This window comes from Aptenodytes patagonicus, chromosome 2 (genome assembly GCF_965638725.1).
Source record: "Aptenodytes patagonicus chromosome 2, bAptPat1.pri.cur, whole genome shotgun sequence".
Lineage (NCBI taxonomy): Eukaryota > Metazoa > Chordata > Aves > Sphenisciformes > Spheniscidae > Aptenodytes > Aptenodytes patagonicus.
Genome location: NC_134950.1, coordinates 163386774 through 163414476, shown reverse-complemented (window position 1 = coordinate 163414476; position 27703 = coordinate 163386774). Strand labels below are relative to the sequence as shown.

General features: G+C 41.3%; 1 protein-coding gene across 3 annotated transcripts in view; it reads left to right on the top strand.

The window, feature by feature from the left end:
- Positions 1–27703, top strand: part of DPP6 (dipeptidyl peptidase like 6) — a 525902-nt gene that overhangs the window by 410805 nt on the left and 87394 nt on the right. For all 3 annotated transcript variants that reach the window (XM_076331931.1, XM_076331929.1, XM_076331930.1), the window contains exons 7-8: positions 123–204; positions 21006–21126. In XM_076331931.1, the coding sequence (XP_076188046.1) occupies positions 123–204; positions 21006–21126 (203 nt within the window). The remainder of the gene's footprint in view (positions 1–122; positions 205–21005; positions 21127–27703) is intronic.

Sequence of the window (27703 nt, the reverse complement as noted above, 5' to 3'; positions counted from 1 at the left end):
AATATTAGATGATTCCAGCTGAAAGATGCTTTACAAGGTCATGGTGGATTTCCAAAACAGATGTGCGCCAGCTTAAATAAGGACATTCCTGAAGCTGAAATTTTATTTTTCTCTTTTTGCAGGGATCCCCAGAATTTGTATCCCCCTGAGGTCAGCAATGCAAAGCTTCAGTATGCTGGTTGGGGTCCAAAAGGGCAACAGCTGGTAAGAGAAAGAACAAGTGTGCAAATGAACTTAGAGACCATGCTGCTATTGTTTGGAAGTAAAGAAAGAATAATTCTTTATTGACTAGTTTCTTGAAATCTGTGTGGTACCTTCTAGCATCTTTGTTGGGATTGTTTTATCGTGTAATTTATTTATAAAATTCCCAAATATATAAATTTACTACAAAGTAATTGTGTCTAAAAATGCAGAGAAAGAACACTTTCTGAAAGCTCTTTGAGAGGATGCACCTGCTTCTCCCGATGTTGGACACAGGACAGATTATAGACATAATAGACAGTATGATTTAGTTAGCATATCATTGCTTCACAGGGGTGTCTTTAGACTTACAAACTTGGCACTAGGGATATTTTAATATTAGCAGCCCTGTTTGGAGAATGCATCTCTCCAGAACAGAGTTGCCCTGAATTTGCCCTGTAGTTATTTCCAAAATGGACAAATGTAGAAGTGTATTCTGGAAAGTTTTCAGAGCAGGCTTTAAAAAAACCCACTTGTCAGGGATTCATTGTGTTTCATGGAGCCTTTCACACTGCAACAATCCTGAAATCTCCAGTGTTTTGTCCCTCAGCCACTGCCATCTTGGATTTGCCCATTTTTTAGAGCACGTATTTCCTGGCCAGATCCCCTGGCTTTGTTTCCTGGTGCAAATCCAATATTAAGATTTTGCATATGCCAAACACTCTCGTTCTACTGTAACAAGAAAAGAAAAAGTGGCAACTTCTTTTTGATATGGAATTTTTATACCGAAAAATGAGATTTAAAAGCTCATTATCTGAGAAAATCTGGCATATGTCTCCTGTCCCCAGTGCTCTCTTGGGGATTTTTTGTCTGTGTCCTTAACTAGATTGTTTTTGTACTGTTTAATGTCTTCATCAACGACATAGACAGTGGGACCGAGTGCACCCTCAGCAAGTTTGCAGATGACACCAAGCTGAGCGGTGCGGTCAACACGCCAGAGGGACGGGATGCCATCCAGAGGGACCTGGACAAGCTCGAGAAGTGGGCCTGTGTGAACCTCATGAGGTTCAACAAGGCCAAGTGCAAGGTCCTGCACCTGGGTCGGGGCAAGCCCCGGTATCAATACAGGCTGGGGGATGAAGGGATTGAGAGCAGCCCTGCCGAGAAGGACTTGGGGGTACTGGTGGATGAAGAGCTGGACATGAGCCAGCAATGCGCGCTCGCAGCCCAGAAGGCCAATCGTATCCTGGGGCTGCATCAAAAGCAGCGTGGCCAGCAGGTGGAGGGAGGGGATTCTGCCCCTCTACTCTGCTCTGGGGAGACCCCACCTGGAGTCCTGCGTCCAGCTCTGGAGCCCTCAGCATAAGAAAGACACGGACCTGTTGGAGCGGGTCCAGAGGAGGGCCACAAAAATGATCAGGGGGATGGAACGCCTCTCCTATGAGGAAAGGCTGAGAGAGTTGGGGTTGTTCAGCCTAGAGAAGAGAAGGCTTTGGGAAGACCTTATTGCAGCCTATCAGTACTTCAAGGGGGCTTCTAAAAAAGATGGCGGCACACTTTTTAGCAGGGTCTGTTGCAAGAGGACAAGGGGGAATGGCTTTAAACTAAAGGGGGGGAGATTTAGCCTAGATCTAAGGAAGAAATTTTTTACGCTGAGGGTGATTAAACACTAGCCCAGGTTGCCCAGAGAGGTGGTGGATGCCCCATCCCTGGAAACATTCCAGGTCAGGTTGGACGGGGCTCTGAGCAACCTGATCTAGTTGAAGATGTCGCTGCCCACGGCAGGGGGGTTGGACTAGGTGACCTTTAGAGGTCCCTTCCAACCCAAACTATTCTATGATTCTATGATTGTTTTCAAATTTTATGACTTAAAAAACAGCAATAGAAGACATTATCATTGTCAGTCTGCAAATCGGGTTGGAGGAAATGTGACAGATACAGGAGCAGGAAAGTCTCTCCTCTGTTCCATCAGGAAAATTGGGTTTGACAGAGTCTTTGACCTCAAATCTGGTAGGAGTGAAGATGCAGCAGCCTTTGCCTCTATGCAAAATGACTTCTGAAGAGCTAATTTTTTCTCATTGCACACATGTACATGCCCCACTTTCATCCTCTAACGTGCCATTTCAAATTCCTTGGTCTGCTGCCCAACAGATCACTGCTGAGTGGTTTGTACCAATTCACAAGAGATTGGGGTCTGATGCTGACCAAACTCTTTCTTTTATATTCATTTGTGAAGACGATGTGTTCTCATCATTGGGCTTCTGGTCAGCTGAGAATGTACAATCAGTTGATAACACATTATGTTCAACAACTAGAGACTGCTTTTAGGACATGGCAAAGAAAGCAAAAATAGACCAGCATTCTTTTTCTTCACTGTTCACTGGCTTTTTCTATTTTAAGTCTAACAGACTGAGCTTCATAACGTATAGCAAAAGATACATTTGCTAATTGAAAGCTAATATCGAGTTCCATTAGTGATTTTCCCCATTTCACAAGTGAATCTTCCTTTCTTTCATACAGTTTTGCTGTGAACTTGTGTACCTTGAGTCACAGCATGTTACTGATTCACATTCATGTCAGTTTTACCAAGCTGAATGGGTGTACTTAACTTCCATCTTAGAATGAAGATTTACCTTTTTTCTTACCAAAGTCAAGACGACCAATTTACTTCCTCCATTGCCTTCTCTACCAAAGTGACATAACTATACAGAAAGGAAAAATATTCATATCAAAATGGACAAATTATATATACAACAGGACAGTATATACAGTCCAGGAGAAGAAAAGTCTTCTTTACTCCCAGCTTTATCCTTTAATGCTGAAATAATTGATATCACATTCCACCAATTTTTATTAAGAAATACACAGTGAAAACTTAATTCCCTAAGAATTCCCTAAGGCATCAAGGTTAGTACATGTCCCTTCTGTGGGATGCATGGCAGATTTATTATTTTTTTATGTAACTTCAAATATTCCTGTTACTGTTGAATTCCATATGAATCTTGGAAATATCTTGCAACAGTGGATTTGTTCTGTATGTTTCTTTTTTCTTCCAAATAATTAAATCTGTTGGCCTGTAATTCAGCCATATTCCCTGTTCCTGCATTTGGAATCAGGGTAGGTGAGGAGAACCTGACTGGTAGTTTTAAGCGTTATCTTGCATACATCTAACATGTGCCTTTTTGCTCTTTTCCTTGCCAGACATTTACCTTAAAATAAAATTATAGCTGTAGTTTATAAAATAAGCAGGCATTTACATGCATCAATACAATCTATTTATAGCTAATGATCAGCAGAGAATTGCCAAAGAAAAAAGAAGCTTTAAAAAAAAAAAAATCTACAAGCATTATAAATGAGATAGACAGAGAAAATATACAGTGCTCACTGCTCTGTATTTCAGGACTAATTGGGTTACTCAGAATATAATTGCCAGTGAAATTCATGTCTCCTTCTGTGGGGACAACACTGAGTGCAAAGGCAGAGAAAAATGAGTGTATTTAAACTTGATGGTGTGAATGTGTTTGCTAAATGTAGGCTGGGTTGTGTTGCAGGAGAGGGAGGGAAAAAATGTCAAGTGGGATGGAAAGGAGCAACGTGCTGGGAACTACATATCAGCTCCCCGGGTTCTAGGTGGTTACAGGGCCAAACACTTTTCAGAATATTTTAGGGTGGTCCTACAACTGCACTAAGGTACATGAGCGTGTGCCAGCTCTGGCGCTGCTCACAGCAGCCCTCCTCTGTGCACAGTCCGCAAGCCGACTTCATGCTGCATCTCCCAGGAAAGGTAGGAACAAAGGGTGGGTGCGTTTTGCATCACCTTGAAGATACCCCAATTTTTAGGAAATAAAAGGTTTTCCCCTTGAAATCTCCTGGTTTGTTCTTCTTTGGCAACACAGAGGAAAGGCAGGGCAGGAGAGTAAGAGGGTTTGGTTCCGAAAATTTTATTCCCTTTGTACCTTCTATTTCATCCTTCCTAGGGGAACTTTTGGTGGCTGTGTCTGACCTCTTTCTCTCTTGCGTGTCTAATCATTCAAAAAAGAAACAAATCTGAAGCAGCCTGAATGATCTGCATTCTTTGCGATTAAAAATAAACAGTGGAACTTTCCCAGGAGCAATTTTCTTTTTATCTTGTTTTCTTTTGTCCTTAGTCATTAAATTATATGCCAATTTTTAGATTATGAACTCCTCAGAGCATGGTTCTTGACTTCTTACTAGCCTGAAGAATGCCACACATGCCAACGGAGCTGTATAAATAATGGCAGATACTGGATGTGAGAAAATCTATGTCAGAAGATCAGAATGCAAAAAAGCCCTCACTTCTGGCACCTCGGAAAAAAGGCTTCAGCCTTTCTCAGATCTCAGCCAAAGTCTTAACAAATTAAGTCTTCCAAAGCTGTTGGAAGAATTGGGCCCTTACCAATACAAGCTCCTGAGTCAATAGAAAGAGGCACTAACTTCAGTGCAAGAGGGAACACGTTTCCTAAGTGCGGCTGTTATTAAAGGGCTCATTCCTCTCATTTGTCCTACGACATGAGCCATCATTTATGCCTTTGTAGAATGAGTGAAAAACACTGTTAAATTGGAATAGCAGTGTGATATATTCACTTTTTGTGGGTGTAAATGACTATGCAAAATGTCTATTAAAAAAATCCATCCTTTCCATGGTGCACCCGACAGCCCAAAGTCCCCCTTAGTATTTGATGGCATCAGCCCACTGGCCTTCAGCATGGTGCTTGGTGATTTTCAGTGAATAGGCTGTATTATCCTCAAACAGTTTGTGTGATACTTTCTAGCAATATGAGGATGTTGGTGGCATGATAGGACTGCAAAACAGGCTGTACCTTTGCCCTGTTCTGTGTATGCTTATCTTTGTAAAAATCTTCACTCTTTAGATTTCCTCTCTTTTTCTGATCTTGCCATTTATGACTCAACAGCTACCCACTTTTGGAGTTTCAATTCTGCCACAAACTAGCTTCTGTTAATTGGTCTTATTGGAATATTTTACCAGTTTCATCATGTTACATCTTTTAGAACAAGGTTCTTGCCCATGTGGAGAGGGCTCACGTGAGGTTTCCGTGGTACATTTGCCCCAATAGTAGCTATGCAAAGGTCAATAGTTACTGTGACCCTGAACTCAGTTTTCATAAAACTTGTGTGGCTGACAGGCTTGGACCCCTCTATTTATTGAAAAAATAAATACAGTGTGAAGAGGTTTCCTTTGCTGGTTTGCTTGGCAGCATGGCTGAAATCAGGGACTGCTTCAGGAGTGAGACTGTCTAGTGCATATCTGTAGCTGAAGTACTCAAGGAATCCAAAAAACCTGAAGTTTTCAGGAGGCTTTTATCTAAGTTATCCTAAAACGAGCACATCCAGGTTCAAAATATTTGCTTTAAGGACGAGCTAGGTATACACATGGGCCCTATTGTCAAAAGGAAGGAGCAAGCAGTAAAACTGCTCTAATAATGTGCAGTGAATAGTTGCCTGCATTGACAGCACTAAAGTACAGTTCACAGGAGTTGTTAAACTCCAATTTCAAAAGCAGAAGAACTTCTGCTGTGCTGCTATTTTCCTTTTTTTAAATCAGAATCTGTAACAGCCCTGACAGATACTAATGATAACAGTGACACATCAGATGCTGGGGGAAGCAGTTCTGCACAACTTTAGAGGCAGCAGCTATAATTCAAAAAACCCTCCCTCATAGATCATAGTATTTATTCTTCAGCAAAGAGAAACATTTTTTTGAGTTTCTCTTGGCCAGTCAGTATTTTACAGTTTCCACTGTTTCTTTAAAGTACCAAAAACATACAGGAAGAGGATTATAGTTGCCAGAAGTTTTGTATGCCCTTGCGCCTACTGCAACCCCACAGAATGGTCAAAATGGGTTTCTCCTGCATTCATAGTCAATAAACCTTTTCCACTGTCAACTCTTCTGGAGCAGGAACTACCTTTTATTCTTGTAGATTATGCAGCAATCAAGCGTATAATTGGTTCTAAAGTAATAGAAATTACGTTTCACAGCAGGTGCAGAAGTTGCATTAAGAAATCTCTATTTCAGTGAAACGCAAATGCCAGGAAAAAAAGGAGGAGTAAGTCTTTCAGCCCCTACCATGTTAGAGGTTTGCAGGTACCCTCAAACAATGAATGCTATTGCTGGTAAACAGCTTATTGTCACAGATATTACTGTCTAAAATGTGCAATAAAATTTAGAGAAATATTGGAATTCATTCATATATAAAACATTTGAATGATAGATCCTGCTGCACAGGGCCAGAAGCTATCCATCTCATTTGTTGTTATCAATTTTTTTTTAGCACTGTAGCACAATGTCTTGCTAACTAGGATATCTAGATGCAAAAAGTTGGTTAAGTGATGACACCTGGAACTGAACTGGAGTGACTCCTCTGATTAGTAGGTTTTTCCTTGCCTGAATTCGTGCCTGTCATGCCAGCTTAGTTCCAGGCAGAAGGGCTGCATAGATATCAAGTGGGGAGGACCATTTTCACAGGAGGTACTGAATCATCTGCTGTTGTTCCTAATCCAGAAGGGCTTTTGAACTGCTGTGTGCATAATTGCTGTAGCTCTATTTGTCTCCACCATTATTTCATAGATTTATTTCATAGATTTTTACATCATTATTTTCAAGCTGCTGTTCTCTCACCTTTTCTTTTTGCAATGCCATCTGAATCAATATTTATCTGTGATCTGCTGTATGTAATTATTCTGGCTTGGTTATCTTGATACTTGCAAGGAAGAAAAGCTTCCCCCCTCTCCCTGCTTCCTAATGTCTATATAAGCCCTGTTTGAGCATGGTGGGGGATATTCAGACAGCTTTTGCATGGTTCCTGCATTCTGGGAAAAGAGTTTCAGAATAATGGCGTGCTGTCTCCCCCTCATCCCCTTTTCCAGTGTCAGAATATGAATTCTTTAAGGAAACCCCAGTAAGACATATTACACGTACACTGAATACCTGGACAGGTTACTCTGGTTGGGGGTTCCCATTCCCCTCTCCCCCCATTTTATTCAAAGAATTCCACTGGAAACGTTTTGTGTTTGTTTTTTCCTTTGATGCTCTGCTCTTTGGTTACAGTGGCCATAGTGTCCTATTTTTAGTTCTGCACATCCTTGTCATTACCTTTGGCATCAGTGGGCTTGACGTGTTCAGTCCTCGTTCACCAAAGAGAAGCTTTGGCACAGTCAGTGTTATGAGCTCTGCTGAGAACGGTCGTGTCCCTTCCCATCTCAGCATTCTTGGTACCGCATTTTCATCAATGGCAAAAGAGCAAGATATTTAAGATAACTGAAGATGCTACAATAAATGTTACTGAAAGAAGAGATAGGTGATTTTATTGTAAATAAGATGTTGCTCTTTTTGTGGGCGTGAAAGACTTCAGAGGAAAAAATGAAACTGATTATTTGCCATAGAAGTTTTACCAATAAATCAGAAGAAAAATTACTGCTCTAACATCCAAATATGAGAGGCATAAGTTGATGTGGTGTTTAAGGCATCACCCCTGGAGGTGAGACACTGCCGTAGGCTTCCTCTGTGACTTCATATATGTCACTTCATTTTTGTTTAAGTTACAGCATGAAGATGGCAATATATTCCTACCTTAGAGTGGACTTACAGAATTAATATATTAAATGTTGCAGACATTCACACTCTGCATTAAGGAAACTGAGCGTGTACCTACAAGAAATGCATGTATTGATGGACTCGCTAGCTTAGAGCAATTCACATCTATACTTGCACTATAGGACAAGTACTGAATTCTCTTCCTTTATATGTCACCACATTTCATTATATGCTACTGCAGTCACAAAAAGTGCAAAATTCCTACCAGTGCAACACACTAGGGTAGGGTCAGTTCCACTGAAAATAATTCCCTCCTATTACGGAGATCAAAAATGTTGATATTCCTTTAATTTCAATTGTGCTTTATGGATACTGAACATGTATCCTCTGTTAAGGGCATTTTTCATTTCAGAGATCTAATAGCTGGAAGTATCTACTTCAGGTCTGGGCATAAGGGCTTCTGGCATCTTACAAAACCGTGGTTGGTAGATGATGTCCATTGAAATAAGTGCTTATGAAAGGGTTGTTCTTGGAAAGCTGCTGTTTTGTGCCATGAAAATAGTTACCTTTTACTTTAGATAGCAGCAGTCATTGGTGAGTGTATGTTTAAGTGACAGATGTTAGGATGCCGCAAGCAGGACTAAGCAGTGCCATCTAAGGGACTGTGGCGTAGCTCACTTTTGTTTATGATGGTGGTCTCACCTTCCCCAGAAATTGCCATTCGTCAGAGCCATGAGAAAGCTTCAGGACCAATTCTGTTAGCTCTACTGTTCAGCTGCTGGAATAGATGGTGGTGGCTTCTATTACTAAACATTGTATTAAAGAGGAATATTATACTGAACAGCTCACTGTCCCAGGTCAGATGTGTACCTCGAGGAACTCTGAATCCCGGTTGCCGGTTTCTTTATGCTGACAAGTAATCTGTGTGCTCTCTTTAGGCACATAACACAATAAAATATTTAAAATGAAACACTGTATCATCTCACATTAAATAGTCTAATTTATAGTGACGCCCTACATAACCATCAGTGATATTAGCTTACAGAATACAAGATAATCCATCAAGCAGAACTTAAAAGCAGAATCAGAGTTCCATACTAAATGATACATTTACTGATAAATTCTTTAATATATCAAGGCAGTTATATATTAAAATAACCGTATCAGAATCTAGGGCAAGGAAATCCAAGCAGACATGGTCCTTTTTGTTGAGGTGAAATAAACCCTCTTTTCTTCCCTGAAGAACAGAAAATAGGACAGCGTATTTTTCTTGAAACATATATTTTTAAATCTCCAGAATCATGATAATTGCTTATTTGGCTGGACTCTGGCAGATTCCAGGTGTGATTATAATCCGTACGTGTTGTGAACTAGCTTGCTCACAGAATACAAATGGAAATGCACTGTGTTTCTAATGATGCAATGTCAAAAATGTAGAAACCTGAGAAGAATATTAATGCACTTAAGGACTTAAGCTGGCAGAAGCTTAACACAAAAAATCACTTCTGTGCCCAATTTAAAGGGAAAAAAGTTTGGAAATGTGTCTCCAGTTCATAGAATTCAGTTATTACTCCTATAGCCCATTATATGGGACTTTATCTCGAGTATTGGTTTTGCAAATTTTAGATTGTCTCTAAAGACCTTAAAAACAACAGGATCTTACAAACTCTTCTGCTTTCCAAAGTGAGCCTTAACATTTCTTGGAGAAAAGGTCTCCAGACTTTACTGAATACTGTAGACACACCACAAACGTGATTTAGTAAGAATGATAATCTTAGAAAAACCTTAACTGTTCCTAACAAAGAATTGCAATATATAGCCTTTACAGAACATGCTTAATAACTAAATAATATTACTTGCAGCACATCCATGTTTTCCCTAGACTTTCTTTTGCTGCTGATGTACCTATAGAAGCCATTCTTATTGTCCTTCATGTCCCTCACTGAATTCAGCTCCAGACGAGCTTTGGTTTTTTCCTAACCCCATCCCTGCACAACCAGTCTCTATATTCCTCCCAGGTCACCTGTCCCTGCCTCTACCTCTTGTAATGTTTGAGTTGCATCAGGAGCAATGTGCTCATCCACGCAGGCCTCCTGCCTCCTTTGCTTGGTTTTGTACACATCAGGATGGACCATTCTTAAGCTTGAAGGAGGTGATACTTGAAAATCCAACAACTTTCCTGGACCTCTTTTCTCCCCAGGGCTGTATCCCATGGGATTCTTCCAAGCAAGTCCCTGAACAGGCCAAAGTCTGCTCTCCTGAAGTCCAGGGCTTAATGTTTTTTGCCATGATCTTTCCTCTCATGATCCTGAACTTCACCACCTCATGGTGTGTGCAGCTGAGGCTGCCCCCAGCTTTCACCTTCCCATGCAGTTTCTCCTTGTTTGAAAGTGTGAGCTCCAGCAGAGCATCTCCCTTCAGCAGCTCCTTGATCACCTGTGTCAGAACGTTGTCATCAACGCCCTCCACAGACCTCCTGGGTTGCTTGTGCCCAAGCTGTTGTCCCTCCAGCAGACAATGATTAAGGTCCCCCATAAGGACCAGGGCATTTGAATGTGAGTTTTCTTCCAGCTGTATGAAGAAGGCCTCATCTATTTCTTCCTGAACGGTCGGTCGGTAGCAGACACTCACCACAAACACCACCCACATTGGTCTGCCTGCTAATCCTGACCTATAAGCTCTCATCTGGCTCTTTAGGACAAGCTCCATGCATCTCTGCTGGTCTCTCATGTAAAGGGAAGCTCCCCCTCCTCAGCATCCCGGCCTGTCCTTCCTAAAAAGCCCGCATCCTTCCATCACAACACTACAATCGTATGAGCTTTCCCACCACATGTCTATGCTCCTATTGAGATTGTAGCTCTACAACTGCACACAAACCTTAATTCCTCCTGTTTATTCCCCCACGCTGCTTGCGTTGGTGTAGAGGCACAGAGAGGCACCCAGCTGTGATGGTTTCCCAGGAAAAGTATGAAAGCTTTCCCCATGGAGTTGTGTGCTCAGCTTCTCCTTATTTTTGTGCATTGTTTGAGTTGGGCCTCCTTCAGCCCTGTTCACCAGAGTCTCTCTTGTCCACATCTCCCTTTTCTTGCCAGCCTGGTCTACCACTTCCTTGCCTGACTGTGGGCCATCATCTCCCGCCCCTGTTGTTCTGGGTTTAAAGCTCTCCTCCCCGAGCAGAGCAGAGCTCCCAGCCCCAGAACCAGGGCACTGAACCTGGTCTGTAGCTGCAGATCTGTCAGCAGAGCAGGACCCTTCCTCACGGTACCTGAAGTCACCAGGTTCCAGCCTTCGTCTTCACAGGAGTCTTCATTTACCAGCCCAATCAGCTTAGACTCTGCCTGCCCCTCCTTTCATGCAGGGTCTCAGAGAAGATCCTTCAACATCTTTTTTGACACCTCTGATGTTGCAGAGTCTTCTGACCGTCTCGCACTGCTCCTTTACTTACTCCACCCATGCCCACCTCCTGCAGGCAAGGTGATCATCTCCCCCAGCCCCAGAGGGAAGTCACCATCAGACCTGGAAAGCCACATCCTCTCTCAGAAGCTCTTAAATGGGGTCTATACACTGTTCACAAAAATATAAAATATTTCTTTTTTTGAAGACATGAAGAAATGCTTTTCCATTCTCTTTGACTTCTTAGTCTCTTTGTTGGTCACGTGAGAGGAAAGCAATGTTAAGTTCTTAATGTTTATTTTATAAGGGATATTAATGATTTCCCAGATATATGGCTAAAATCAGATCTGCACATTTTACAAGTGGTGACTCTTCTGCACTTCCTTTCCTAGATATGTAATCAAACCCACTGAAGGCAGCAGATTTTTCATTTGTCTTTTACAGTAACTCTGACAGTTTTCCTTTGCAGAATCAATTACATTTCCTTTCATTGCATTGATTTCCATGCAGTTAATCTCTTACACTACTGATATGAGATGCGTACAAGCCTTTGATCTCCAATGAGAAGTCATGAATACTGGTTTTGATGTGTTTATGGATCAGCATGATTCTTACATGCATCAATCTGTACTACTGTATTCTCTGGTTTTAGTGGTCCCCAGGGTGGTTTCAGCTTCTCCAGCCTGAAAGTCTTCCTGTGGAATAATTTTAAAACTGGTGTAGTCCTCACTTTGGTCTAAACGCCACCTTTGCCCATCTCTGGGCAGGGTAAAGCTGAATTAAAGTAAGCCGTATTGATTTGTTGCATACCTTCAGAAACTGCTATGTCTTCTAAATCCTTGGCTTGGTAAGGTGTTAGCTTCTTACTTTGAATTAAAGCAAAGATAAACCGTGGTATGAAAAACTGAAACTGTAGCCTTTTTGGTCAATGATTTATCAAGATGTGATTCTCTGCAATGTGGTGATTGTGTGGAAGACTTTCATTGGTTCACCACCGGTTTTAAAAATGACATTTTGGTTTTGTAAAGAAAAAAAGTTGATTTAAAAATTCTTTATCTCACTCCATCATCATAATTTTTATCTGTCTCTTTCCTAAATCGCAAACATGAACCATTTGATGGAGAGAACGAAAATATTTTGAAGGATTTTGTCTTACTTCTTTTTTCCCACCTGCTATCAACCTATATTTAAATGGCAACAAGAAAAGCCTAATTAAAATACTAGCTCTTATTATGTAAGCTCACTGCTGAGGAGCAGTTTATGGTTTTATTACCCTTTTTGAAGAGTTGGCGTAATCAGGTCATATGCATTAAGAACAACACTCATGACAGAATGCATTAATGGAAGCTATTTGAACATAAAGGTTTGTATTTTATGAAGTTCAAAAGAAGAAATCGGCAGAGTATTCACTAAATAATGCATAGTCAGTCAGCAGCAGGCTTTAGAACTGATTTTTAATTGATCACACATTTTTCTGCTGCAGTTGATGTAAGAATGATAACTGCAAAATGCCAAGACCTTTCCGGTACAATGCTCGTCAGACTTCTTTGGTATCCCAAAGTGAAAACACAATTATCATATCTCTTCAAGATGCTGCATGGACAAGGATGGGCATGCTAATTCTGTGTAGTAAGGACAAGATTTAACTTGGACAAAACAGCAGGGAATCTTTCTCTCTTTGCAGTTTTTCATTTCACAGTCCTCAGCTTCCAGGTTTCATATGGCAGTGGAAAAACAAAACTGGCTTGAGAAGGGCTATCTCCAAAATATTTGGATGGAATTAGAGAGCACTAGAAATGGAGGGGAGAAGGGAGAGGTCTTTCTGTGTGTGTATTTCCAGGAAGAGCTTGATCATGCTCAAAACTATTTGTGTTCGTGATCTGACATTTCCAAACTCCAGTTACATGCTGTGACTCTGTTACAGACCTCAAGTGGTTACTTAGCATATAAATAAGGAGTTAATACTTTTCTACTTCCTGGACATATTGGGAAGCTAAATCTCTGTACTTTTCTGAGGCTTTCAGACCAATGTGATGTGTAACATCGTATAAATACGTAGATAGTTAATATACAGTTCAGCACAAAACTTTCCTATCAACACCCAAAAAAAATTAATAGAAGTTAAAAAAAATTAAGGAAGTATCTTACACTGAAAAGTAAAAAAAAAGTGTCCTTGATTAAACTGTGGTACTGTTGTGGTGGGTTGACCTTAGTTGGCTACAAGATGCCCACCAAGCTGCTCTATCACTCTCGCTCCTCAATGGGATTGGGGGAGAAAATACTATGAAAAGCTTGTGGGTCGAGATAAGGACAGGGAGATCACGTAGCAATTACTGTCATGGGCAAAACAGACTCAACTTGGGGAAATTAATTTAATTTATTTCCAGTTAATTGTAACAGACCAGGATAGTGAGAAATAAAACAAAACTAAAACCACCTTCCCTTCCCCCCACCCCTCTCTTCTTCCCAGGCTCAACTTCACTCCTGATTCTTCTACCTCTTCCTCCCAAGCAGCGCAGGGGGATGGGGGATGGGGGTTGCAGTCAGTTCATAATGCTTCATTTCTGTCACTCCTTCCTCCTCACATTCTTTCCCTGCTCCAGCGTGGGGTCCCTCCCACAGGAGACAGTCCTTCACAAACTTCTCCAACATGGGTCCTTCCCATGGGCTACAATTCTTCATGAACTGCTCCAGAGTGGGTCCCTTCTATGGGGTGCAGTCCTTCAGGAATGGACTGCTCCAGCGTGGGTCCCCCACGGGCTGCAAGTCCTTCCAGAAATCCTGCTCCTGCATGGGCTCCTCTTAAAGGCCACAGGTCCTGCCCGGAGCCTGCTCCAGCGCGAGCTCTCCACAGGCTGCAGCTTCCTTCAGTGTGCATCCACCTGCTCCGGCGTGGGGGCCTCCACGGGCTGCAGGGTGGATATCTGCTCCACTGTGGACCTCCATGGGCTGCAGGGGAGCAACCTGCATCCCCATGGTGATCTCTGCTCCAGCACTTGGAGCACCTCCTCCCCCTCCTTCTTCACTGACCTTGGTGTCTGCAGGACTGTTTCTCTCACATTTTCTCACTCCTCTCTCACATCTGTTGCACAGCGTTTTTACCCTTTTCTAAATGTATTGTCACAGAGCCACTACCAACGTCACTGATGGGCTCAGCTTTGACCAGCAGTGGGTCTGTCTTGGAGCTGTCTGGCTCTGTCCGACATGGGGGCAGCTCCTAGTGTCTTCTCACAGAAGCCACCCCTGCAGCCCTCTTTTCCCTACTGCTACCAAAACCTTGCCATGTAAACCCAATGCAAATGTTCACATGCAATCTTGATTGAAGAGATAATTGACAGAAAGTAGGTAGGAACCTTAAATTGCATGTGAATTGATTTCAGGCAGTTGAATTCCCATTTATATACCAGAGCGATGCGCTCCTGCACCATTCAAGGACTGCCTATCCTTACAGAAGTCTGAATTTGCCTCATATGGTTAGCTTAGTTTGCCCACATATATTCTCATAGGGATTCTGTGGTGAAATGGGTGGCTGTTGCTTAAGATATTTGATGTGATTGGGGTTTAGGTAGAAGAGCCCAAGGACTTGGGCATGGTTAGGACTATGAGCAACAGCATCGAAGTGACAGTCATTGAACATATGCTACAGTCCTTCTTTTGGGGCTGTGCCACCCTGCAGTAGGAGGAGAGGGCTTTTGGAAACTTTGAAGGATGTGCACGAGGAACCCAGGCTCATCAGTAGGGCTGGGAGGGAGGATGGTCTTTTCTCCAAGGTTGTTTTCACGGTGCATTTTATTTTTTTATTCCCATATTAATCTACTGATGGTCTAATTTGAATGCATGCTTGTGCTGCCATTACCCTCAAAGAGCTAATGGACCAGATCTTGAGTGGATGAAGGCATCTGACATTGGCTGTTTGTTGGCTGTTTGTACTCAGTGGAAGTGGTAGGTGCCTAACTTATATGAACTGCATTGATTGACTTTAATTGGACTTGGGAGCACCCAGCACACCATAAAAGCTGCTGGAGAATAATGTCCTGAAGTTAGGCAGATTTTATCTTCCTTTATGTCTTCATCAGTACCTGAATCTCTCTGCTGAGTCTACGTGGCATCTGTCTAAGGCAGACTAGATCATGCCGTCTACCAAAGGCCACAGGAAGTCCTGCACAAGATGAGGCAGTATTGAATCCTACCAATGTACATTGGCAATGTACAATGGCAGATGCACAGAGCAGGATACATACAAGAACTATTTTTCTTTTTTATTCAGCAAAAAGGATTTTACAGTAGCTGTACGTCTGCCTTTGCAGAAGAAAGTATGAGTTCAAGTAAGTATCATGTTGAAGCTGACCATGACTCTGACAAGAAACAGATCAGTTAGACATGCAGTTCACGGCAAGACAATGCACATTTTGGATCTCTTCTCTCCCAGTCTTCACAAGCTTATAATAGTCTACCTGATGTGAAATAATTACAGTAAGGATGATTTAATGGTTAAGGCATTGGAATAGAGCTCAAGCTACCCAAGTTTGACCCATGGTTTTGCCAGTCTTCCTACGTGACATTTAAAATAGGATTTGCCTGCTTAAACATAGGTTCCTAGAGCACCTCATCTGAATAGTGTTAAATGTATGCGGCCTCTAGATGCTGCTCTGTGAGAGCAGAGGTTTCCCATATGTCCTGTATCATATCTGCTAGATGTTTTAGATGCATGAAGGGGCTTAAAATGGCTTTAAGTGCCTATGTTTGGGCAACTGAATCTTGTCTCTGTCTCTCATTTTTTCACACGTCGAACATGTGAACAGTAGTACTTCTCTGTCCATTAAAATGATACGCTGTTGGGGTAGGGACTGTCTTTTCTGTGCATTTGTTCAGCAACTACAACAGTGAAGTCCATGGATAATTACCTTTACACAGATATTTTTTACTGATTCTGCAAAATAAATATAAGCATTTCTGAGAGATGCACAGAATTATAAAATGAATCTGTTATTTTATTTATTCTGCAGAATGCGCCCTCAGGTAAACTGGTTTGCCAGCAAAAGAGCAGACTTCTAGACAAGGAGAAAAAAATAAAAGAAGGTTTTAACATTAAAACCGGAAAACAATGAAGTACATTATGTTGGATGAGCAGAGAGTAGCATGTTGATTTGTATTTATATTTCCCCACTCACCGAGTCTTCCATTTTGTGACTCTTTTTTTAGCCTCCAAGGAAGTTTGGACTGATTTGGAATTTAAAACAGTGTCAAGGCAAGACCTTGTGCCTGTCTATACATGAAGGTCCATCCTTGTTGACCAAACTCTCCATGTTAAATGGCCAACCTTTCCATGTTAACTAATCCTGTGGGCTGGCCTTGCAGTGTGGAAGGCTGCCTTCTAATTTGTAGGAAACAGTCACAGTTCTACAATGTGCTAATAACTTAAAGTAATAAGCATCCAGGCGTTAACTTTGTGCTTGGAGATGCTAAATTTGAGTGATGTCGCTCATTCAGTTGACAACTTATACGTGTTAGAAATGACAGGGTAAAGAGAACATAAACTTAGAATGCCACCCTACAGTTGGAAAATAAATAGAAGCAGTAAAAATGCAGATTAATGCATATGACTTTATTTTCTCTTGGTCTGTGAAGAAATAGGAACTTCCCTCACCTCTTTGGCTGGAAGGAAGGTGGGTTGAACAACTGTAAGAGGAGGTGTAGTATTCATCTGCTCAAAACAGTTGGTCACTGTGACTTTCGCAGTGGTCTTAAAGAGATTATTTTCGTTAGATTCCTGAAAAGGTCCATAAATTAATCCATTCAAAAGTACCAGTATTTTAATTACTGCAGCATATTTACTAAATACCACCTTGGGTTAGTTTGGTTGAGAACATTAATTGAGAAGCCCTTAAGCACTTGCAAAAACATTTTAAACGAATCCTCCTTAAATCAGCCAGTGTTGTTAAGGCTCTTGTATGTTTTAAGTTAATTAAGTTTATTTTGTTGTTAGTTTAAACATTTACCTTACTGTATAAATTTATCTTACTGGATAAATACTTAATCTTTGACTTAAAGTTCTCCTCCTGTCTCACGCTTGTGGTCCAACCAGTCTAGTATTTTTTCTCCAATATTAGTCATGTCACACAAGGTTGTCAAATGGTTTGAAGTAATCAGTTCTAATACAAGTTGCAAACAGGCAGAGATTTCTTCTGAGCCCACATGAATTAGTGGTGTGTTGATACCTGAGGCTAAAGCAGTTATATCTTATGCTGATAGTTTCAGGTGACATCCTGAGCCACATAAAGCCAACAGCAAAATCCCCATTGATTTTTATTACCCTGGGATTAAGTGAATGCATTTTAAAAAAAAACACAAAAAACAGTTTGTCTTAGTCCCCCTGGACGTTCCAGTTATCTTTGTTAAGTATTTCATCTTTTGAGCATCTATTATAACATCCAGCAGGTAGAGAATTAAGTTCTTGTCTTCTGTTACATCCAGTGGCAAGGAGTTCCGTGTGTTAATTCTGATTTCATTAGGAAAAATATTTTTATCCATTTTTAAACAGCTTTCTTCTAGGTTTCATTGGTTTCCCTGTTGTTTTGGAGAAATGAAAGGGTGAAAACATCCTTTTCCTTTTTTCTGTTTCCTCTCCATTATCTTGTAGAGCTTATGTCTTCCTTTTTTATTCTATAGAGTTAGCAATTTCAGTTTCTTCAATCTATGTACAGATGCTTCCATTCTTCTTGCTTAGAATCATAGAACCATTAAGGTTGGAAAAGACCTCTAAGATCATCAAGTCCAACCGTTGACCCAACACCACCATGCCCACTAAACCATGTCCCTAAGCACCTCATCTACACGTCTTTTAAATACTTCTTTCAGAATATCTTCTCTTTCCTCTGGGTGAATGTGACATGATGAAAACGGACACGGTATTCAACGCGGGGTTATTTTCCTGACATAGCACAGGTTTATTTTCTATGCCATTAGTTGTGCTCATTGTTGGACTTTATGTGCTCTCCCTGATAAAAAGCATATATATAGCAAGAATGCCGGGGTTAAAGTCTTGCTCAAATCTGCACACCAAAAGAGAAGACAGCAGAAATTTTGTGTCTGGTCTTTGTCTCTTGTACAGAGAGGCATAAAACTGAGCTTGACTCCTTCTGTTGTCATTTTACATTAGTCTAGAACTGCTATGTAAAGCAAGCATAAAATAATGTGAAAGTGATGTCCATACATTTTTTTATTATTTTTCTTTACTAAAATTTCTTTTCCTCTAATTAGCTGAAAGGATTGTGGTCATTTGATAGAAAGCACTGCTTTGATGTCATAAAACCAAAACAGTAAAAAATATTATATAGGTATTTCATAATGTCATCTAATATCTTTCTAACCCAGAATGTGAAGTAATCCAAAGACATTTCTTTTTGATTAATAACGGAAGTTCAAAAGCTTTTTCTTAAATTATAAAATACGTTACACAGAAATCTTCCTTGTGCTGCTTCAGTTATCTTTTATCTTGATTATGGCTGACATTTTTAGGGTACAAGGCACTGTAGTTAGGAGGATAATTTTAAATTCTCTGTGAGGTGCTGCAGTTTGACTCTGAATTGTATGGGAGACAGTTTGAAGTCAGAGCGATATATTATTTTTCCATTGCAGCTACCGGACACCTCATGCAGCCTGATTAATGCAAGGAAGCTTTGAAAGACAAAATAGTGAAGACAGAAAACATTGCAATGCTTTACAAAGCAAAGGGCAGGAACAGGTTGTCAATCTTTATTTTTCCTGTAAATTAATTTAAAATTTAATACAGTACAAAATATTACAAAACCTTCATTTGCTGGGAGAATCTGGGCAAGGGAAGGGTTGCATTGCTTGAATAACTCCACTTGATTGTGTGCCTGTTGCAGAAGAGGCACCCCCAGCACGTTTAGCTTTTGGACACAGAGATCTGGATTTGTTTGGGCCCAAAGTATCTTATTCTGCTCAGTCTTCCTGATTTTTATTTACATTTAAGCTTCAACAACCCTCCCATATGCAGACTAGCTAGCACAAAATTCTTTACTTGGCATCCTTCATCTGGCTCCTCTGCTTACTAAAAATCAAGGTGGGAAAGAGAATGTAGTATCTTCCACAACATATTTTTTGCTTTCAAAAAATATTAATTGGATGCAGCTTTTCTTAGTTTAAAAGGAATAAAAGCAAGCTACAGTTTCAGTCATACTTTTTACCTTTAGACAAACTCGCTATAACTGCTGCCAAAATTAAATTAGGATGTATACTTTCTTCTGGAATCTTTCCAGCCCATCTTTAGGTGAAACACATACCGTAACAGGATGTGAAACAGAAGCTGAAAGCAAATATTTTTCCCAATTCCGTCTTTTCATGAGTGTAACATGAGAAATTGCATTCTAGTATCATGGTAAAGATACTTAACATTTATTCCAGTATCTTCAAGTGTATAAAAACCCATCTGTAAATGTCTACTAAATTATATTAACAGTTCATCTTTCGGTCCAAATGGCTTTCTGATACCCTGTTCAGTACATCTTTGCAGTCTGAATGGAATTTAAAAATATTTTAAAAACAAGAGTGCTACTTTGAGCAGGATGAAGTTCACTTTGGGGATCTGTGTCATCAATGACAGCAAAACACAGAATGTAGCATTTAACCAGATGATAAAGACTGATGCCATGGAACAATATTTTTTTAAATGGCTGGCTAAAGTTTCGCTCACTGATCAGCACTTAAACACCTAAATAAACAGCCTGATTCCCAAAAGCATTCTCATAGCAGTAGGTCTAATGACTCGCATGAAATTGTCTTTAAAAAAAACCAGGAGGCTTATTTGGGAGTCTTATGTTAGGCTCCTTTCCTGACAATCTTGATTTGAAATTTTTATGATTGATAAGAATTTTATATTTATAAATTCTTGTCCAAGATGGAATTGCTTTCCCACAGACAGCACCAGCTGTGTGAGCAGGCGTTTGCAGAGGCAGGCTTAGGTACCTGATGGCAATCCTTGGTGTGGGCCTGTCCTTGCCCTCCCGAGGAGCTGTGAGGTCCCATGACATTTTGATCATGTAATCTTTCAGCAACCTGAATCCACTAGATTTTTGCAACAGGAGGGGAGAGGTTTCCAAAGATGGGCTGGGGGTTATGGCAGCTGCATCCATGCTGGCAGGGAGGTGAGACCCCATGGGTGCCTTTGTCCCATCCACCCTGGTTCCTGTAGGAAGGTGACCTGAGGACCAGGGCAGGGCGGGAGGTCTGGCACACCCCTTCGGGTCCTTGGAGCATGTGCACCTGCTTCCCAGCCAAAACACCAACCTCCTCGTGCCTTGTTGGCCAACGTGCTGCAGTCACATAGACTGCCCCCTATTCAATAGCACATGTTGTCTTGTCGGATCTGCATTAAAAACTGGATTCAGATTTATGTAATAGGTTGCCAGCTGTGTTTTAAGGAAGCAGGAGCAGCTGGAAACAAGCAAGAAGCCATTTCCAGTAGCTAGTTCAGTCACCACACAGCATCAACGTCAGCTCTGCAAACTGCTACTGAACCACATTTTCAAAATCCTGAGCGATGGCATTCTTCATTTCATGCCCTCTAACTGCACTGTTCAATTTCTGAAATGAAGACAGGACCGAGAAAAATAAAGCTTGTATCAAAGGACCAAGGCTTCAGTTTGTTTTAAATTAGCATCTTTCTATTAGTTGATGGCATTGGAAGCAAGCTGTGGAAATCTTTTTTTGACAAAAGACGCTATAAAAATGTGATATGTGGTTTTGTACTGCCAATTATTGTAAAAGCAAAATGCAACATTTTATAATGGAGCCACTGCTTAATGCTGTTCTCTTTTTCTTTTTCCCTTCAAATCAGATATTTATCTTTGAGAATAACATCTATTACTGTGCCCATGTGGGGAAACAAGCCATCCGAGTGGTCTCCACAGGAAAGGAAGGTGTTATTTTCAATGGGCTCAGCGACTGGCTGTACGAAGGTAGGACACGACATTTAGGGCAGCAGTTAGTTATGAGTTTAAGTTACGCTCTAGATTTACAGAACTGGCTGGAATTAGACTTTCAGCATTGCATTTCTGGGGACTGGTGGAACATGGAGCTGAAAATCTGCTATTCTAACAGTTGTCTGAAGTGCTGGACTGGAAATAATGTGAAATGATGTAAGAATTCTGTTTTCAGACTGTTTTTCTTTCCCTTAGTCCAAAGGTAATAAATCACCAAGCTTTAATGAACAGAACTGCTTCATTATTTAATGGCACTTGCAATCACTCAGAGACATGCCAGTTTTCAAATCACAGAAAAGGACAGAAATGGGGAGGGAAAGGGGTTTTATTTTAAAGGAAGAAGCAAGGAAACAATTTTACTTGATTGGTTGTTTTCCACAACACTAGGTGGTCCCTGGAAGCTGCCCAGGTCCTGCTACCTAAAAATTTTCTAAAAGCAGACAGGTCCTTACAGTAATTGGCTTCATTCCCTTGAAAATGGGCCTGATGGAGTAGAGGGTCATCGCCGGAGCACTGCTTTACTTTGGTCCTTTCAGCGGGCAAATGGCCGTTTAGGTGTCTGTGAGCCGCTGCTTGCAAAATAATCTCACCTGCTCGCTAGCTTAGGAAAGGATCTCAGCCACCCCCAGTTCTTTTGGGGGATGTTATAGGCTTTTCAGCTAATACTTTATCAGAATTAAAATTAAAATATATATATGACATATATGTATAAAACATATATATGTATAACATGTACACAACATGCATCCCTCTCTCTGTTGCTGGCTAATGCTGCCAGCAGTTCCTTTTCACGAGGATCCTGGTTTTGGGACCTGACAGTGTCTCTTTCCTGTGACACAGTTTCCCTCTAAAGTCACACTTTCTCCTGCAGGTCCCAGCACAGTCCCAAGCTTTTCTTACCTCTACAGAAAGAAGTGTCCAGATACATCTATTAACTGTGCCTTGTTGGCTGCTCCCAGTTTCCTTGAGGCTTAATGGAACAGGATACGTTGTAAAATGCCATTCACCATTACTTGGTGTAAAAATATGAATCGCTCCTTAAATTGCTCTGTATCACAGCTAAGCTGGGGCTGTTGGACTCAAAAATGAGGGAATTAAAATAAATTATTTTGTTTGCGACTCCCAGAGAAGCTGGTCCCATAAATCAGTGTACAAACTCATCAAACACATCAGTGGAAAAATCTGATAGCAGTTTAGATTACTTTTGATATTTAAATGTGTGTTTATACTGTACCACAGAATATTTGTAAGTGAATGTCCTCCTTGTGAAGCACTTTGTAACCAGAGGAGTGGCTAAGAAGTTACAAAATACTAATTTTCTTTAATTTTTCTTTATTTATTAATTTGTTGCTGAAGTTGTGGGCAGGCCTGTTTGACTCTGTAGGTCAAATATGCATATTAGCACCCGTATTTTGCTGATAAACATCATTTAGTACATAAGGTCTTCTCTTAGAGTCTCGCACACAACACCATGCTGAGAGGAGTTTGTCAAGCCGGTGAACTCCAAGCACCCCGCAAGCCCATGATGACACTTGTTTTGCTGACGCATATTTTTTTTCAATTACGGGATTGCTCAGGCAATTTCTTGGCTGACATTGACTTTCAGGTTTGTCCTTCATAAAGAACTTTCTTGTTAATTTTATGTTAATGTACTGGGATAAGAAATGAATGTGTGATCAAATACAGTCTGGTTATACCAAGCCGGGTTCTGTAACCTCTCTGAGCAGCATGTACAGAGCAGGACCACTGAACCTGCTATTCACTGGGAGTAGGTTTTGCAGAAGTTAGGATATAGCATCCCTTTGGAAATGTCACTTTGTGTCCAAGTCCGGTTTATATTGAAATAAAAACTTCTCTTACTTCACCAGCAAGGTGTAGAAGGACCCATGGGAAAACCTGAGCTGAGGAGTCAGCTGAGCTGAGCTCCTTCTCTTGCACTACATCACTTGTGCAGTCCTCATGGAGGTAAACCTGGGACCGGAGTCAGGACTGAGGATTCGTGGCAGATGCCTGAACAAGCTGTGGGGCCGTGGGATCGGATGGGTCTGCAGTGTTCAGATGTCAGCTTTCTGCATGCACGGATGGATGGAGAAGGATCCCAGAAGAAATTGGGTATTGCATGGTGGTAAATGGGTAAGGACCACTGGGAGGTGGATGACACCTCCCCACCGGAGTCCATGGGAATTCAGGCATCATTGTCAGTGAGGCTGAAGTGAACCTTAGCAGCAGCTGGGATGCTCTGCTGACACATTGTTATCGGCGCCTTCATTTTTCCAATTTCTCTCCTTTTCTTTGGTGCCTTCTCTTCGGTGGGATAAACTGGAACAACATTTTAAATCCAAACTTACTGGACTGGAGTTGCTTGAAATCTGGGCAAAGATTGAAATTTGCCATCTCAGGGCTATTTTTTCCTCTTCCCCCCTTCCCACTGACATTCGTAGATGTGTCTTCCCCCCCTCTCTAACAGAGCTGGGTGGGATGTTCAGCCCCATGTTTGTTTGCACTGCCGCCGTCTCAGCGAGCTACTGGGATGGATGCTGAGCATATGTAGAAATCTCATTCCATCTGTGCAGCCATCATCAGCAGATAGTCTGCAAAGGAGCTGTGAGAAACGCTGAAACGGGATCACAGAGAGTTCAGCACACTCCTCTTCCCTCGCGTGCGCTTTTTGTTGCTGAAGTTCACCACTTCCAGCAGCGGCAGCCGAGCCTCCCCGCAGCACCCGATGGGTTACTGCGACAGCTCACGACCTGCTTCTCACTTTCCCTAAACGCAGCGCAAAAAAACCCAACCAACAACTTGGTGTGTTCTATTTGAGGAAGCCAATTTTTACGGTCTTTTATCATAATCGGCAAGAGCACATCAACAAAAATCCGCCCCACCTTTTCTGAGAGCTGTTTGCACAGTGCGCTATGCAGATGACAGTCCCAGCGTTGCCACCATTTGGGGTAACTCCTGGTGCTTCATATGAATGGTAGACCCAGAGGGAACACTTTGCTTCATAACGTGATTGCTTTTGTCACGACAGAATAGACGCACTGTACTATTAATCACAGGTTTTTACTAAGTCCGGAAGCAGAGCAGATCTAGAGTAGATTTGACAGGCTTTTTGCCCTGGAAAAATGCAGAAGTTCATTTCAATTCCAGTTAAGCTCTGCTTTTGTAAATCTGCCAAAGGGGAAAAGATTTATTTGAGGTATTTATGCTGATCTGTAGACTTTTGATAATATAGTGAAAAACATTTCAGATCAATCAGAGCTTAATCTACTTAGTGCATTTAGCTGGAAGGTTATAGATTGATACATAGATTACTGTAACATGAAAGCATAGATTAAACATGGTTTTTATTACTAAAATAAGCATTGACAATGTTTTCATAGTCTGACTTAACATTTTCAGAGCTGTGCCTGATAGATGCTTATACTAAAATGGAGTGATATCCTATAGAAGAGTTTAAAGTTCTGCAGCTGAAACCAGCTAAGCATTTAAATGCATAGCACCAGCAAAGAGTGTTTTATATTTCAGTGTGCTGTATGATCGTTGTTGGTTTGAGAATGTGTTTTAGCAACAATGAGGCTTAAAGATAATTTTAAAACAAGTGGTGGTATAGCACAAAGTACTTTCAAAGCGATAGGATAAGAGTATTTATATGTTCTTTATATGTATAGAACTTTAATAAAAGTAACGTACCTTTTAAAAAGTAAAGTGCAGGTAAAATTAATTTCATTTAAACACTTTGTTAGAGCACTCTTGAACAGAAATGAATTCTGTCATGGTGTAATTAAAGTATCTTCACTTGCTACCAGGCACTTGGAGAGACTGTTCAGATGTTGTGAGAAAGGGTGGCAGCGAGGGGCTCTGCCAGAGGTCACCTGCATGATCCCGCTAAGTGACAAAGAGAAGGTTGTGGTGTCCCTGTGTTGCAGTTTGGAAGCTCATTGAGTTTGGGATTGTGTGATGCTGAATCCTGGGGAGAGGGGCAGGAGAATCTCCCTCTGTGCTGGTGTGCTGCTGCCAGACCAGGGACACCCCAGCAAGGTAATTCAAGGTCCCTTTACGTGGCTTTGCTGAGCAGGACAGGGACCTTTTCTGGGCTGCACTGCTATAAAGTCCTGGTGTGACCTCCTTTGAGTAAGTCTGTGTTCACAGAGAGAGGTAGACGACTTCTGGAGTTATGCTCTTCTGCTAAGCGCGCGCTTGGAAATCATGGGCGAGCAGGATGCAACACGGTGGTATGTGCTCCTGGCACCAGTGGGAGGGGAAGGAAGAATTTTCACCTATAGATGGTCCTATCCCACCCATAGAGTGTGAAACTGAGGGTTTTCCTTGTGTTTTGCTGCATCTGTCCTCAGATGCAAGAGTAGTCCCTTAGAAGCTATTCTGCAGCTTGGTCTGTGGGACACATTTTTGATTTTTAGGGACTTTGGTTGGAAAAGGAAGAATTGCACGTGAGTTACTCCCTCATCTCATGTCACTGTCAGAGCGATCAGAAGGGTTTGTCATGTAAGTCTCAAAAGATCATCTCAAAGTGAGCATCCCCGTTCCAGACTTAGTCCTGACACCGTCGCTGTGATGTCTGATCTGGACTTCTCCTCATCCTCACATCAGAGAGAGCCACACCTAGCAGCCAAGCACCAGCCCCAGCTTACATGGCACGCTTTTAAAACTCTTACGCAATATGAGCTATACGTCTCCATCATTTAAAATTGATACTCTTCTCTGTTGAGCTTAATGCACAGCGGTGTTGCTATGCTTTATTTTTGGCTAGGGAGCAAGAGGAGGAGTGAAAAAAGACTCTTTTTCAGCGATGATTCGTATGCCTTATTAATCTTCATTCCGCCTGCGTCTTATGTTATCACCAACAGATTCTCTTATGTGACTTCGCAGTGACACCTGGTGGGAGAGGCCAGGATGTCATCGTCATTAAGACAATGAAACTGCAGAATTTTTTGCTGCAAGATCTAATAAAGGCTCCCGGTTTCCCCTCACATACATTTCCCTGAAACTCTCTCTGAGCTTATGGGAACTACACATCCAAAGCTACTGGCTGATTCCTGCTAATACTGGTTCTGTTCCTTTTCTAGACTTTATAAAGAGAGGAAAGAGAACACAGTAATAAAGAAAAATCTTTTCCATAATTTAATCAGCATCTCACAAAAATCATAGGGTATATTTAGAACATGTATGGCTGGTCTCAGAAGTGCAGTGCCTGGTAGCAGCTGCCAAATCAAATAGCAGTAATTTTGAACAGTATCTTTTATGCTTATAGTATTTCAAGCAACTGAAGTAGATACATTTCTTAAGTTTAGAAGTATTAATCCTGGGACTCTGGAAATGGCCCTAATATTGGGAAAATGCTAGATAAGGCTGCTGAAACAGTGCCTTACCTAATTTGTCCATGTGCTCAATTTTTCATTGTATAATATGAGAGCACTGAACTCTGCTTGGAAACAGGAACTTTGATGATCAGTTTATACCTGAATTTGAAAAGGGACATTCATAATTAGGCTGAAAGCAAGTAACTCCTAAAATTCCTGTTCAGTGTCACCAGAGAACGAGATCAGATATCCTAATATTTCACAGTGTAGGGCTAACCTTTCCCAGTAATTAGTAGCTCCAAGACGTGGTGGGGGAGGATGAGATGAAGAGTTAGACTGAGTCATCACTGAATTTTTTAAGATACTCTGTATAAATAAATCTCTTGCCAAAAGAATGCTAAAGCCAGAGCTCCAGACAGTAAAAGGGGCCAGCCCTAATGGGACTACAAATGATTCCTTTTTGACAAGATATCTGAAGAATCACTGGGACAGTGAATACAGATTTTAATTTGTTTTTAAGAACTTTCACATTTCCAGTCACAAAGAAAATACTTCACGGATATGGATAAATTTGCAGTTCTACACATCTGCTATGGGGTCAAGGGGGATAAGGAAGCACTTGGAACTGGGAAATGGCCTCAAATGGTGCCACAAATGCACCCCAAGTCTAAAAATCACTAGTTTGTCCTCGGGTATGTGCTGATGTTATTCAGGGCTTTTGGGGAAGCTGTGTAGAATTTGTTCCCTCATTTCTGTGCTTGTTCAGGTGAGGTAGCAAAACCAGTGTGGTGCTTCAGTAACATTGTCACCATATTAAAATAGAAAGCTTTCCTCTGTTTTGCACTTGGGGCCATACAATTCCCAGTTAGCCATTATTTAGCTGCCTATTGAAAATGTAGGTGACTATTTTTTGGTGCACCTTTATTCGCATGCTCATTTATACCAAATGTGCATAAAATCTGGGATTTCAGTTGCAGTCAAAATAAGAATGAAGAGCAGCTTTTGGCCTCAACCATGTGTTTGAAGTGGATATTTGCACCGTACATAATTCTGTTGCAAGGAAGATGAACTAAATGCAACATTATTTTGCCTTATTCATGTTAAAGCAGAGGAAAAGTGAGCCTTAAATTTCACCAGATCATGTCATGAAAGGTTTGGTAGAAGTTCTCTCACCTTCTTGCTTTGGCGGAGGTTCCCCTGCCATAGGGAAGCTCACATTATAGATTGCATCACTA